Source organism: Peromyscus maniculatus, chromosome 1 (assembly GCF_049852395.1).
Source record: "Peromyscus maniculatus bairdii isolate BWxNUB_F1_BW_parent chromosome 1, HU_Pman_BW_mat_3.1, whole genome shotgun sequence".
NCBI classification, from domain to species: domain Eukaryota; kingdom Metazoa; phylum Chordata; class Mammalia; order Rodentia; family Cricetidae; genus Peromyscus; species Peromyscus maniculatus.
In genome coordinates this window covers 214,109,406-214,123,705 of record NC_134852.1, presented here as the reverse complement: position 1 = coordinate 214,123,705, position 14,300 = coordinate 214,109,406, and the positions used below count along the sequence as shown (strand labels likewise).

The window sequence follows — 14,300 nt, the reverse complement described above, 5'->3', positions numbered from 1 at the left end:
TCTAGCCATTTACAACATGCCTATAGGAGAAGCTTGTAGAAATCTCAGGGTAAAACACTATCCTACAATCAATAAACACAAAAAATGCTTTTTTTTTTTTTGAAAGAAATTACTGTTTTGTGAAATTTTGTTACCTGAAGATTCAAAGAAATAAAAATAAAATGTGAATGGAAAATTTAACCTGGGAGCTAGAGAGATGGCTCAGTGGTTAAGAGCACTGGCTGCTCTTCCAGAGGTCCTGAGTTCAATTCCCAGCAACCACATGGTGACTCACAACCACGCAACAGAGCACTCATATACATAAAATAAATAAATCTTTAAAAAAAAAAAAGAGTTTAATCTGATACTAATAACAAGCATTTTAAACTGTAGTTACTCATCATTTGAATTTAATGATTATTATAACAAATTAATAACTGATAGTTAATTTAAAAGACACTTCAAAATTTGGCTTGCTAAATTAAGAACCAAGTGAAACTGGTATCAAGGAAGCAGATTCAAGAAATTATTATTATTTTGAGGCAGGGTTTCCCTGTATTCCTGGCTGTCATTGAACTCACAGAGATCTGCCTGCCTCTGCCTCCTAAGTGTTGGGACTAAAGGCGTGAGCCACCACTGCCCGGCAAGAAATTATTCTTTTCAGGCTATTATAAAATGATCAGTGACTTGTAGAGTGTTCATGTTTATTAGCTACCTTTGGCTTTGGCCTTGAGTTCTATTCTTTGTAATTTTTAACAGAAATCATTTGTATAAAGTAACTACTTTTATAAAGTTACAAAAATATTTTATTACATTTTCTAGTAAGCTATTTTTCTAGTTTTTCTGATATTTGAATTTCATTTCCCTATGGTGTTAAGATGCCTCATGGTTTTTTTTTTTTGTACACTAGATTATGAATGATGTTTTTCTTTTATGTTGGAAGTCTTCCCAGTGTAGTATGACAAATTCTGCCTCCTAAGTAGGCAGGTTTATCAGCCATGGATGGCCTTTCACACATGCAGCAAAATTATAGAATAAAGCTGATCACTATGGGTAGAAAAAAATTGTAGATGCCTGTTTATCTAAATGCTGTTTTATGCAGGTTGAGCTCTTGTAATAGGATTTATACTCCTTGTGAGGAGAATTCTGTATTTGAGAATTGTCCTTTTCAAAAGGTGAATTTTATCTCTGACTAACCTTTTGCTGCCCTAGGTGTTTTCAGAGACGCTATTAAACATGTTTTGACATTTCCATGTCTTGCCAGTGCCCATTATGTTCCTAGTCTAGTAAAATTCTAGTCACCTGACAGATTAAGGTTGGAATATCACAAAAGCTGAATTTTAAACATAGAGGCTGCTTCTTCTGCCACAGGTGTCCTCAATAATGTTAGTCTTTGTGTGCTACATTTCAATCATCTTTGTGGCTAGAGTTTTCCTGCCTGGCCCACAGTCAGGACAAATCTGTCACCTGCCAGTCCCACAGATGCTCAGACCTAACCAAGTAAACACAGAGACTTATATTGTTTAAACTGTTTGGCTAATGGCTCAGGTTTCTAGCTATCTAGTTCTTACATCTTAGATTAACCCATTTCCATAAGTCTATACCTTGCCACGTGGCTCGTGACTTACCGGCGTCTTCACATGCTGCTTGTCATAGTGGCGGCTGGCAGTGTCTCCTCCCACCTTCCTGTTCTCTCAGTTCTCCTCTCTGTTAGTCCTGCCTATACTTTCTGCCTGGCCACTGGCCAATCAGTGTTTTATTTATTGACCAATCAGAGCATTTGACATACAGACCATCCCACAGCACATCTTGGTAGGTTTTCAGCCTTAGATTCATGCCCTCACCCACTGCCAATTTGGAGGACTTGGCATTGATGTTAAATTTCCATCTGAGTTTTTAGAAACTCACTTTAGAAGCAGATGTAGCAACCTTACTCTGCCTCTTTTCGTCTAATATATACACTTTTGTTTCATTATCTTTATTTTAATGACTACTTGAAGTTATACCACCTGATGAAAGGATTTGGCTTCTGGAGCCTCAGATTGATTTGCTAGTCATTCTCCAGAACACTCTAATGACTCTTTTTAAAGCTACGTGCTAGAGGGGCACACCACTGACAACATTTGCCATGACACTGTGAAAGGGAAGTGTAGGCTGGCCTGCATGTTCCCGCTCTTGCCTGTTTCCTCTAATTTAGCTCTTCTCTAGTTGGACATTTCACTTGCCATTGGCCACCACCACACAGAATCAAAAATGTGGGCTTTCAGATTCAGAGTGTAGTTTTTAAAGTGGGCTTACTGGCTTTACAGAGCATTGGCATTTTCGTGTTTTTTGTTTTTGTTTTTGTTTGTTTTTTTATAGTATAAACAGCTAGAATATTTATAACAGGGACATTTTGAAAGCTCTAACCTGAAACACTTGGAAAAGGCTGAATAGTGCTCATGGAAGTCTTATTCAGGAAGGCCAGATGCCATCTCTGAATGGAGGACCAGTATGCTTGTGTGTTTTACCTTGAATAATTAATTTAATATTAACAAGCCTATGTAATGTTGCAGATCTTTTCTTCAAATAATCCATTCCTGTGTTTGTTTGTTTGTTTGAGACATGATTTCTCTGTGTAACAATCCTGGCTGTCTTGGAACTCGCTTTGTAGACCAGGCTGGCCTTGAACTCACAGAGATCCTCCTGCCTCTGCCTCCTGAGTGCTGGGATCAAAGGTGTGCACCACCACCCAGCCCATTCCTGTCTTTACTCATCTCTGGACCTGATTGGTACAAATACTCTGATAAACGTTGGTTATGTCTGGTAGAAATATATTCCTATGACCTCTCCTTGCCCTTTTACTTTCTGTAGATTACTCTTTTGGTCTTTCTCTTGATAACCGTGTCATTCTCTTTTACTGTTGTGTTCCCCTCCCACACGGAGCTGGAATTTAACAGGGATCAAAATAGATTTTTATTTCCAAAGCACTGACTGGTTTTCTGCCTCCCTGCCCGTGTTTGGATTGTTTCCTTTGCAGTGCTGTGTTCTGGGACTGGTGTGTTGTTTGAGTTAATGGCTCCTAGAGCTGGTATTGCCATCACGCTGCTTCTCTCCACTTCCTCTTCCACGTGGAATTGCCTAGTAATCTCATTTGTGTTTTCCCACATCTCTATAATTTTTTACAAGATCTATTCAAAGGTTATAGATTTTTATTCAATTTTCTTGAATCAATAATGTAAAAATGTCCATTTTCTTTATACTTTTTAGAAAGAAAATATTTTTGTGTGTTCACCAAAATAGGGCCAGACTAAGTTTTTTTAAAATTTGGTTTAATATATATTCTTGTTGTTTAAATAAACTTGCTTTTTCATTTGTTATTATTAACGAATCATATGTTTCCCCTCACAGAATGGGTTCAGATGGCTCCAACTTTGTTTTCTAAGTTTATTCCAAACATTCTGCCTCCAGCTGTGGAATCTGAACTTTCTGAATACGCTGCTCAAGATCAGAAGCTTCAAAGAGAACTTATACAGAACGGTTTTACCAGGCAAGTTAGCTTTTCCTTTAGTGGCAATATAGCCCATTTCCCTAGGCTTCTAGCTTGGCTAGAGAGAGTGCTGAGAATCAATGTCTGAGAGCTGGGGCTGTGGACTCCTTGTCTGGACATTTCCAACTGGGTGCTGAGCTGGTGGAAGCTGTTCATTTCTGTGTGCATTTTGAAGAATGGACAGTTAGGTGGGACAAGGCCTTCCAGCTTGGAGTCTCTAACATTAATCCTGAACACCACCACGAAAAACATTATTGTTTTGTTTTCTCTAAATCTAAATGTTCTTTAAAAGTAGAGTGTCTCTTTATAAATGTCCAGATTTTCCCTTCCCTTGCCTTTGATGTATATGTTTATTTTTCTGAAATGTTTACAGTTCTGTTGTTGTTTTACTCCTTTGGGGAGGCCCTGCCACCCAGCTCCCAAATGAAATACACATGGAGGCTTATTCTTAATTATGAATGCCCAACCTTAGGTTGGCTTGTTGCTAGCCAGCTTTACTTAACTTGTCCAGTCTATCTTTGGCCTTGGGGCTTTTACCTTTCTCTATTTCTGTCTACCTTTCATTTTTTCTTACTCCCTGGCTTGCTGTGTAGCTGGGTGACTGGCCCCTGATGTTCTCTTCCTTTTCTGGCTCTATCTTTTCTCCTCCCAGATTTCTCCTTCTATTAATTCTCTCCACCTACCACTCCCAACCAGCCTTTCTCCTGCCTCTCTATTGGCCATTCAGCTCTTTTTTAGACCATCAGGTGTTTTAGACAGGCACAGTAACACAGCTTCACAGAGTTAAACAAATGCAACATAAACAAAAGTAACACACCTTAAAATAATATTCTACAACACAATTCCTTATTATGATCATACCCCAGAGAAATCATAGAAAGTACAGGTGTTTTTTTTTATTGTTTGTTTGTTTTGTTTTGTTTTAAATAAGAATGAAATAATATAAAGATCTGGTAATTTCCTGTGGGAAAGTACTTGGTTATGTTAGGTAGTCAGGGACACTGTTTATCTGTCTCCCCTATCTTCTGGTTTCTGAATTCCTAATATTAAGGAAACTTATGAAAAAGAAGACCCAAGCAACAAATTGAATGTTGATCAGATTGGGACAGAGGTGGACATTCCTCTAAAAAAGTTTTGAGTCCAAACTGAATTTCAGAAACATACCAAAACAGACAAAACAAAACAGCCTTTACCATGGCTGCCTACTTAATTTGTTTCCAGTTAAGAAAGAAAGGAAATTTTGTTGTTGTTGTTGTTTGTCAGCCTGCAGATTGGATTTTTTTTTGCCTCGGGTTGTGGTTTTGGTGACATCTGTAGTCATAAGGTAGTGGAGGCACTGAGAATTCCACCGGCCCTTTACTTCCCTCCCTTGCAGCTTACCTCAGAAGTGTCAGTGCAGGTGGGTGTTGCTTGAATGTAAGTGGATGGCTTTTCTCTTTGAGATTGAGGCATCCTGTATCTCCCAGTATTAAAGTATTTTGTGCATAGAGTGAAGCCATTTAATGCCCTATTCTTTGACAATTTCATGGGTGCGTATAATGTATCTTAATTATACCCATCTTCCTATTACCCAACTCCCCTCCCCCAAACTCCCTCTCAACTTCATGGTTTTCTTGTTTGGTACATCTCCCTCTCAACTTCATGGTTTTCTTGTTTGTTTGTATTTAAAATAATCCAGAGTCCAATTAGTGCTGTCTATATACATGGGTGTAGGGTTATGTGCAGGGTATGGGCACCCCCAAAGAAAATTAATTCCGCCTTCCCTAGCATCCATCAACTGCCAATAGCTCTTCAGCTAGAGATGGAGCCTCAGGAATCCCTCCTTCCCATATTCATTTTTAAATAATATAAAAATACAGTAATTTTTATTTCCACTTGTCTCACTGTCTACCCCAATCCATTAAGTAACCATTATTGTTAGTTTTTTGTGATCCTTTCTAGTGTTTTTTTGTGTTTTTTGTTGTTGTTGTTGTTTTTTAGTATAAATACAAGTAAACTTAAAGTATTCCCTTATTTTTATTCTCCCCCCCCCCCCACATATTCAGCTATGTGTCTTCATTAGACTATTTTCGGTGTACTAACTTAACTAGTTACTTAACTAGGCCCTAGTAGTTGTTTGGTAATACAGACAGAACTGCATTGGAAAACCAAAAACATACCTTATTCTGTGCTTGTTGCATGTGTATCTCAGAAGTAGCTTGGCTGGGTCAAGGGTTAGATATAATTGGAAATGTGATTAATACTGCCGTTTTGCATATGCTCTTTGTGGCCATACATACACTGTGTACATAAGTATAACTGTACTTTTAAAAAGTGTAGAATCTACTCAGAATAAGTTAAATCTGAATTTATGAGCTGAGCATATGTTTGCATTTGTATTTCTGTTAACTGCTTGTTTATGTCCTTTGTCGTTGCTGTTAGTCTTTTTTCCTTGAGTTCTAGGAGCTCTTTATATAGGAAAGAAATTGGCTCCTAGTCCAAGATAATATTCCTTAGTTGATCTTTTGGCTTTGCTTTCAGTCACAAGAAAGTGGTTTTACATTTTTGTGTAACTATACTAGGTTAAGGTTTTTGTGACTTCTGTCGTTTGAATTATAATTAAATTTTTCCTTAGATACTTTTTTTCACTGTTAAAAAGATTTATGTGTTTATATGTACCACACACGTCCAGAAGCTCACAGAGGCCAGAAGAGAAATTGGATCCCCTTAGTATTAGAGTTACAGATTGGGTTATTAGTCAATGTGTGGGTGCTGGGAACTGAACCCAGGTCCTCAGCAAGAGCCAAATGCTCTTAACCACAGATCCATCTCTTCAACCCTAAATACTTATAATAAATGCACAATAATTAATTTTAGACATTAGTTTATTAATTCCCACCTTTAAAATTTTGCCTTTTGAAAACCTGCTCTTGTGTCTGTCACTGAGCTGTTGAAGTTCACCCAGAGGTGTCTCTTAGCCCTAGCTTGGGCACTGAAACAAGTGAACAGGGTGTGGAGCTGCTGGGTATATGGCTCTTATGTCAGACTTGGGTTGAGATGAGATGAGTAGCTGACTCTGGAAGCACCATCATACAATATTTCTTTTGCTTTGAAGGAACTATTGTAGTATTGTGCTGCCAAGGCCAAGGGCATCAGGGAACTGCCTTGGGCTTTTTGTGTAAATTAGAATTTTTATTACTTATAATGGGGTTCTTTAAAACAGTTTCTGGCTGAGTTTTAAACATTAGGTTGTATTCCAAGAGGTAGTAAAATTGAAGTGTCTTGTAGCACAAACTTAATCTAGCCACTTTTTTTAGTTAACACTGTGTATTACACATTTACTGTGAGGATTAAACTCTGCCTTCTAAAGGATTCTGACAGGTACTTTGAACAGAGTAGGCCCTGCCAAAGCAGATATCCTATGACCCATTTTTAGGCTTATTTAATCACCTATCAGAAAGGACTGCCATGCTTAGCTAACTCTGTAGAAGGCCTGTCTCTGCTTGTGTCATGGGCATTCTGTGTAATACCCTGTCACACTAATGTTCTCTTTAGTCATCTAGCTAGGATTGTTTTAGAGAAAAATAACATTCACTGATATGAAAGAGAAGAAAAACTCAAAATATACAGGCTATTATATAACTCTTTTACTGCCTATTTGGGCATGAGCAGTAATTTGTGAGTTTTATTTTACCAAGTTTGTGGTTCTTTATTGGTATTACAAGCTCTTCATTTTGTGTCAAAGTCTTTGAAATGTTTTTACATAATCTGCAAATGTATTCAGATCTATTCTCTGCAGTAGATCTATAGATGCATGGAAGTACAAAGAAGACTTATTTCAAAACTCAAATAGACATAGGAAAGCTCAACTCATCATGATCTTTCTCTCTTATGGGTAATTGTATTGATTGGATAGGTTGGTGTCTGCTGTCAGAAATTACCTTGTGGAGATTAAGTTTATTGGGGAATAGAAAACATGAACCTTGGGCTGGAGTGTACCATTCAGGCCAGCCTAGAGTCCCAACCAAACATTTTGCAAGGGCAAATAAGATGTTCCCTCTGAGAAGAAGTGACCTTGGTTTCTGGAATACAGTAGAACTTTGTAAAGATACTGGTGTTTTTTGTTTGTTTTTTAGCTGAGAGAGTGGCCCCTGAATTTGAGATTTTTCATTTCATAGCAGAGCACAGTGTACAGCTGCAGACTTCATGAATCAGTATTGTCTTTTGCATCTACAACAGCTGCTTTCTTCATGCCTGCTGTTTTCACATCTGCATTTCTCCCCTGTTACTTGTACGGGTCTTCTGTTTCTATCTAACCAGTGAGGAAGTAGGAATGGGGATGCTTTGTTTAGAAGTAGAGGTTCCAGATATAAAGTTTTGTATCTTCAGTTTTAATCAACATTATAACCACATAAGTCTCTTTGCTGGCTTTGGTAGGGCATAAAGTTGGATATCTTTTTAGGCTGCTCATGGCTGTTCCTGGGGAATTCAGTGGAATTTTTTTCTAGATGCTCACTGTAAAGAATCATATACCTCTCAGTCATGTATTATGGCCTCTCTGCCAACCATCAAGGATCCTTAGCTTAGCAAGAGATGTCTGTCTTGGTTAGAAGCAACTGGGAAAAAGAATAAACTTGGAATATCTGGAAAATTATTCAAAATCTTACAATATTTCAAAATTAGCATTGGTTTAGTAATCAGATATTGTTTTATTGTTTGGTTAATTTAAATGTGGGATGCTCAGATCAGCATTTTAGTAATTATCTGAGATTGTGAATTATTAACCAATTTGTTAATTCAACAGATACATTTCCAGTGTCTCTTATGTGCTAGGCACTGAGGCACCAGGGTGGACAAAACAGGTGGAGTCCTCACTTTTGTGGTACTTATGCTCTACTGTTGGCAAACAAATAATAAACTTGTAAAAGTATGTACAATTTCAAGTAAAATAAAAAAAGCACTGTGAAGAGTATTAGAGAGTAAATTAGAGTTGGGGTGGTAATCAGTGACATACATGGTGTTGGCCTTCACGGGGATTATGATTCCCTTGGGAAGAGAGCGGCAAACAGAAAAAGATAATCACCCCAAAAGTTGAGTGGAGGTGATAAGGGCTGAAAAATGAGGTGGGAGAGAGAGTCCAGAGCCATGACACTGGCTGAAATGAATTGGAATTGATTTTGAACTGTAATGAAAAGTTATGAAGACTTTTAATCAGAGGTGTGAACTAATTTTATTTATACCATATATAAGCTCACTCTGGCTCTTTGTCAAGAATAATATAAGGTTTGGGGATGGAGCTGAACAGACATTATGTTCTGGGTATGGAAAATTTTCAGTGTGTATTTAATGATGAGAATGCTGAACCTACAGATCTCAGACAGAAATCAGAGCTGCCTGTAAATCTCAGAGCCACAGACTGATATGGTCTGCATCTTAGAAAAGAGAGAAGAATGTATATGGAGAAGAAAAGGTGGCCTGTGACATTGTTAAGCAGAGCCAACAAAGGACACCAACAGTGGGTGGGAGGTCAGAAGAAGCTAAGAACAAAAGTATTTCAGAAAGAAGGGATGATTGTACCTTGGCTGAGAGGCAAGTAAGTGGAGCCATTATTGCTCATTGGTTAAGCATTGGAGTTTGGGTTAGTGTCTGAAGCCAGAAAGCCAGAGTGTGATTCATGGGAGGCATGGCCTATTCACAACCACTCTTAACTGGAGTACAGAATGTGACTGCCTCTAGGCCTGTGAGGTTAGTCTGGGCACTATATATGAAGATTTGTGCTCTCCACCTACAAGGGTCTTCAAGTACCTCAGTTTCTGACTTCCAAAGGCTTTGAGGGTCTCAGTTGGGACATGAGGGGAAGATTTTTAACTCCCCTCTTTTTGATATTTAAAGTTTGGTTAGTACGTGCAGAATATTGGAGATAATATTAGCAGAATCCATGGTTGTTGTCAAAGACATATTTTAGTTTGTACCTTTGTAGTACTCAGTGTAAACCATCTTTATAGATGATCCTTCATTTAATAACTTTCTATATTTAACAGGCTACATATACCCTTGAGGTAAGAATACTCGAGGTAAATGACTCCAGCTGATGTTTAATGTCTGTTTAAACAGTCTGTTGGGTTAGAAACTGAAGCATTTGCTGTTTCTGCTATCACGTCAATTTATTTCTGCTGGTTTGTGTGTAAAGAAACTAGTCAGTTTTTCTGACTTCTTTGAACTCTTTTCTTATCCCTAGAGGTGACCAGTCCCGGAAAAGAGCTGGGGATGAGTTGGCTTATAGTAAGTGATAATGCTTTTCCTGTTTTGATGAATTTTTGATATGGGCCAGCTTCTGAGGATGAGTATGGAGACCATGTTTGTAGGGGTGGTGGTCTAGATGACACAGCATGGCTTGTGAAATTGGGGTCATTCTGGCCTTGGGCTCAGGCAGGTGCCAAGAGACCACAAAATTCTTTGGGATAATGCCTCAAGATCAGTTCGTGGTGATATTGGCTCCTTTTCAGTTCTCTCAGACTGTTATTTTTCAAAGTTTTTAACACACCAGGAGATGGGAATCAGGAGAGAAATAGCTTTGTGTGAACAGAGTGCTCTCTGTCTCTCATGGTTTTTCTTTGTCTGGCCTTTTTTTCCCCCCAGACAGTCCGTCTGCTTGTGCAAGTTCCCGGGGATATAGATAGTGACTGCTGAAGTACTTTCTCTCGGAGAGAAGACACTGGAGCTGCAGAAACTGTCCAGGCACAGTGGGGCCTGCACCACTCAGGAGCTGTGTCAAAAGGCTGTTCTCAGAGAGGATGCCACACTTCTTTCTTTGATTTTCAGTTTTCAAAAACAAGAACTAACAAAAACAATTGCTGCTAGACTTGGGGGTGATTTTGAAATGGGACAATCTTTTAATGAGTTTATCTACAGAGCAAGTGTCTTGGAGAGCGGCCATTGCTAAGTGAAGCCCAACATGCAAATCAGCTTCCTCCAAAATACAAGAACGATAGAATCTTATTATTTTTTAAGCACTTGTCTTGTTCATTTGTGGACTTGGCACATGGTGTCTCATGTCAAGATATCTTTGCTTTAAAACCAAGCAGATGTTACGATACAGTGTTCACCCAGGCCCCAAACAATCTGTTTTAAATTCAGAATTGGTCTGTGTTTAGCATTAGTCTTATGGAGAAAAATGTTAATAATTGCTTTCACTATAACTTTCCCCATCAGTTCACGTTTTTAACTCTGTGCCTTGAGCTTTGTGCACTTTGCAACTATGTGACTATGTCATCAAACTCACAATGCTTCCTGGAGAAGTTGATAGCCCAAACTGGCCTACCAAGGCCTCTGGTGTGGCTTTGTAGCAGGACCTGATTGAGAAAATGGACAGAGGTCAGAATTCACCCTTCTGTTCCAGTTCTCATGGGCACCAACTCTTACTGAGTGGTTTCCTTTCTGCCGTCACCTCACCTGATGTTACCAGCTTCTAGTGTGGGTGGAGTCCTGGTCTGTGATACTGTAGAGATTACCCAGCTGTGGGAGCTGTTACCTGGATCCCTCTAGGGAGCAATAGTAGTTAAAGCCAAAAATGGTAAATAGTTCTTGGTCCATCTCATTTTGATGGGTGCATTTTAGTATTTGTAAAAGGTCAGCTCTGCCTTGCATCTTGTCAACATCATGTTTGATATTTGAGTAGAGCAGGGGAGAGTGTGCACTGGTGTTTGAAGGCTTCCTTCAGCTGTGATAAGGCTGTGTTGTCTGTTTCACTACACCAACAGTGCTCTTTAGATCTTCACAAACGTCTGAAGCTTTCTCTAGCTGTTTTTTCAATGGTAAACAAAAACAGGCATGGTGAAGGAAAAATATTTTTCTTCTCAGTTTTGCTTGACTGTGAAGTGGCTACGTGCTACCAGGCTTTAGCCGACGGTGATTCTGACCCTTCAGAGAATGCCTCCCCAGGTTACTACTTCGAAACAGTGGGCAGAAGAGTTAGAAATGGTGCACTGGGGGCAAGAATGTTGCCCAGTAGCAGTCCTGGGTTTGTAAATGATGGTCTAGGGGAGGAATAGTAAGAGCTGACAGCTTGGCTCCTTCGGGTACTTCTCTGCAGTCGGTAGTTTGTGGGGACTTTAATTGGCTTCGTTTATTTGGGTCACCCTGAGTAAAGACAGACAGGTAGGTGTTCAGCTTTTTCTGCTCTAATGTCAATGGAAATTTTCATTTTATCAAGAAGCCCAAAGTTTACTTTTCTGTTGAAATGCTTGCCACAAGGTTGTAAATATAATGTAGAACTGGTTTCTTCTACATGGCTTTAATATTTTTGACAGTAGTAAAGTTGGAACATTTCTTGAGACATAAGTAAGTAGCTCAGTGTCTTAATTTCTATCCTCCCACCTCCACTGGAAGAGAGTACTCTCTTTTTTTTTCTCCAATAGAACTTTCTCTATAAAAGCATCATATTATATAAATTGGCATTAAAATGTGTGCTTTTGTGTTATTAAATTAATGGAGATATAATCATACACATTCTGTGTTAGCACAAAGTAGAGGTAAGCCTGTAAAATTGAGTCAGAGCTGGATACAACTGTACTGATACTGAAAGGCATGGTTTGTAAAACATACTCAAGGTGAAATTGGCCTTGCTTATTAATTGAAATCTTAACAGAATTCGTAGTCCTCAGCTATGAGGAAGTAAAATCTGCTCTTTCCCACTTTATATTTCCAGAAAACACTTTCTTTTCATTTGTCTTGTGTTCTTGCCAGTGAGATATGCAGTTTTTCTACCCTTACTGAGGACTACTTTCTTAATCAGATCCTCAATGGCCAAATGATGCAGATTGGTTAGCCAGTCAGTGTAATGCAGTTAATGCTTTAAAAGAAAGCCACAAAGTGTGCGTTACTGAAACTTCTGGAAAAGTCTTTTTTTCTGGTTCACTTTCTCTCCCTTTTGCTAGGATGAAGTTGGTTTGAGTGTCGGTGAGAGTGCAGAGGAAAGGTGCCCTTGGTCACGACACTGCATATATGTCTCTAATGCTCAGATCTGCGTAGCTCCCCCCCCCCCACCCCCCACCCCCCCACCCCCACCCCCCCGTTTGCTCTCTGTCAGGTTGCAAATTTGCACACATGAATGATTCCTCAGGAACAGTTTGCACACTCCTCACTTCAGTGTACTCTGTATAGACCAAACAGCATCAAAGGTTATCAGCACGAGAGGCTTCATACACTTACTAGCAAAGACCATGGTGAGCTTGCAAACAAAACTGGTTTTTGCAGGTAATGGAAAGAGGAGCATTTAATGTTTAAACAACCTCCCTGTAAATAGAGTAAATAACCTTCCAGATTTTGCTGTCTTATTGAGGCTGTTTGTTTTGTTTTTTCTCCTGTTTCTTCTCTCTCACAGTGGTTAATTATTCCCACAGTTAGTATGCAGAAAGAATTTCCCTTGAGCTAAGATTCAATTGTTTATTAAACAGCCACATTAAACTAAGCATTATTCTATGAATGTATATTCATAGAGTATACTAAGCTGAGATAATAAGAAACAACTAAAAAGCAAAACAAAAACCCTGCATTAGCTATCCAGCTGTTAGAGTGTTTAGAGTTTTTGTTTGTTTTTATGGTGTATCCCTTGAGCTTTTAGCTTGGAATATTATATTTGCTTTTATCCATGTGTAGGTCTTTTAAGGGGATGTTAAAATTCAAGGTTGGAATGTGACACCATTAACTGACATCTGAAGCAAGTATAGAGAGCCTTTTCTGTTGTGATGAGTGCTTTCAGTAATAGTGTGCAAAATGAGGTTCATTTTGACCAGAGGTTGCAGCGGTCCATAGAGAAATGGCTCTTGTGCTTTAATTACCACATAGAAATTTGCCTTGGTTTCTGACCCCCAGAACTTTGGGAAGGAGGTACTTGTTCTTTCCCAAAAGAAATGCCTCCTCTCTGGTCCCCCTGCTGCTTAACTGCAGTCACTGCCTCCTCCTTCCTGCACTAGCTGAGACCTTAACTTGAACCTCTTTCCAGATCCAGTGGCTTGGGTCTGCCACCTCACTGCAGGACCTGTTATTTTACAGATCTGTGCTGTGCTGTGAAGAACTTGGTTTTAGGTTTGATTCATTGTTAGAAGAGTGCTGATGGATTACACCTCTGGGAAAGTCATCAGCATGGCTCTGGGGTTAAAAGTTGAGTGGTTTGGAAAATAGTTTGTATTGGTTTTTATGTGTCTTTTAAATATTGTGACTGTACTAAATGCAGTAAGACTGAATGTTCTCCTAGGGTGTGTTTGGTTGAATGATTGGCAGTGCCCCTGGCTCTTCTTAGTCTTATTTGTCAATGTTACAGCCGTGCAATTGTAGAGAAATTATTTAATGTCAAGTCCTGAGGAACTGTGGCTCAAACAAATGCTTATTCAAAATTTGGAGATCACATGCAGGCTTTTGCCACCCACCAGCACAGCAGAGCGAATGAAGCATTGCTGTCCAGTCTCCCGACCACTTGTCATGAGGCATGGCAAATCTGGTACTGTCCTTTGCCACTCACCCATTCACAGAACAAGACTAAAGTGCTTACTGAGCTGGGGCACAAAGCTGCTGGCGTGGGCTCTCCTTATAAACATTTGATGGATTTTGAATCACTCTTCTGTATTAGGTGTATATTCTTACTAAAACATTGTGGTCAATGGAAAATAAATCTTGTACAGATGTCCTTAAACTTGTTTTGTTATAAATTTTGTGCAGATGTCCTGGCTCTGATACCTGGTTCACTGTTGTAACATGGATGCTCAGTTCCACTTACAGGGTACTCGGTGACATGGGAGCCACAACTCAGACACAG

The 14,300-nt window shown here is 39.2% G+C and overlaps 1 protein-coding gene across 2 annotated transcripts in view; it reads left to right on the top strand.

The window, feature by feature from the left end:
* The window catches only part of Cacul1 (CDK2 associated cullin domain 1), an 81,494-nt gene extending 67,317 nt beyond the window's left edge, over positions 1-14,177 (top strand). For both annotated transcript variants that reach the window (XM_006978468.4, XM_006978467.4), the window contains 3 exons: positions 3,370-3,508; positions 9,726-9,769; positions 10,127-14,177. In XM_006978468.4, coding sequence (XP_006978530.3) covers positions 3,370-3,508; positions 9,726-9,769; positions 10,127-10,167 — 224 coding nt within the window. In that variant the 3' untranslated portion in view covers positions 10,168-14,177. The remainder of the gene's footprint in view (positions 1-3,369; positions 3,509-9,725; positions 9,770-10,126) is intronic.
* The last annotated feature ends 123 nt before the right edge of the window (positions 14,178-14,300 follow it).